General features: G+C 30.1%; 1 protein-coding gene across 1 annotated transcript in view; it reads left to right on the forward strand.

Moving 5' to 3' along the window:
- The window catches only part of LOC105160109, a 1664-nt gene continuing 1381 nt past the window's right edge, over nt 753–1035 (forward strand). Inside the window, exons 1-2 of the mRNA XM_020693524.1 lie at nt 753–767; nt 877–1034. Of these exons, the coding sequence (XP_020549183.1) occupies nt 765–767; nt 877–1034 (161 nt within the window). The 5' untranslated portion in view covers nt 753–764. The remainder of the gene's footprint in view (nt 768–876; nt 1035) is intronic.

Consider the following 1035-nt stretch of genomic DNA (forward strand, 5'->3'; position numbering starts at 1 on the left):
ATCTATCTAGTTCCATTAGTACATGTGCTCTCTATAGACTATGGCGTATCCCTTGGCCTGTCGAGGGGTAACGAATTTACTGTTGTACTGTACTATTTCTACATAATGAAACTTACCTTTACTCAAAAAAAAAATATTTTATGAGTGATGATGGATTTTTCTTAAGCCTATCATACAATATTGTTGTATCTTGGGCAAGGTTCTTATAGTATGGCCTATATAATTCAAACTACTATATTTTAAATATTTATGGATGTAATTTAATATAAAAATTATAAGTTATATAATATACTTTTTTATAAAATTAAATTGAGCTTGTAAATAATTTTCTTTGTAAAACATAATTTCATATTAAACTTATAAATTTTTTTTTATGTATTATATAGTTTATATAAAGCTATACATTTTGAACATTATTGTTTAAATAAAAATTTGAGTAAAAATTTTAAAATTACTAAAAGTAGTTTTGAGAGAAAATTTTTAATTAAATATACTTAAAAAGTGAAACAAAAAATATAAAAATAAGTTAAAAGGGTGTTTTGTTCTGTCAGCACTAAATTATTTTTTTACGGGGACTTTTGTTATCAGGGGTCAATGTATAATAAAAATTTTATAATTTTGTAAAAGGTTTATTAGCGGCAAGATGGTCGCATGGTAAAACATCTTTCAACTCTCTCCTCTTTCTCTCTCTCTCTCTCTAGGGTTTTGTTTTTCATTGATTGCACGAAAAATTCCCCAATTGGTCATATCTATATTCGATCGAAATGGTAAGCAAATGCGCGTTCCTGATTTCCAATTAGCTTATACGCTATTGTTGCCTTACCCATTTTGTATCTCGTGCTGTGATTTATCGAATGTTTTGGTTTAATTTTGTAGGAAAATGGAGGCGGAGATTTGGAGGCGAAAATTGAGATGTTGCTGAATGTGGAGAAGCAGATGAGGCAAGTGGGTGATGTGGCAGGTACGAGGAAGGCCGTCACACCTCTTGCAATTCTTCTTCTCACACCTCAAACAATACCCCTCATTTTCTCCCTC

Source organism: Sesamum indicum, linkage group LG4 (genome assembly GCF_000512975.1).
Source record: "Sesamum indicum cultivar Zhongzhi No. 13 linkage group LG4, S_indicum_v1.0, whole genome shotgun sequence".
Classification (NCBI taxonomy): domain Eukaryota; kingdom Viridiplantae; phylum Streptophyta; class Magnoliopsida; order Lamiales; family Pedaliaceae; genus Sesamum; species Sesamum indicum.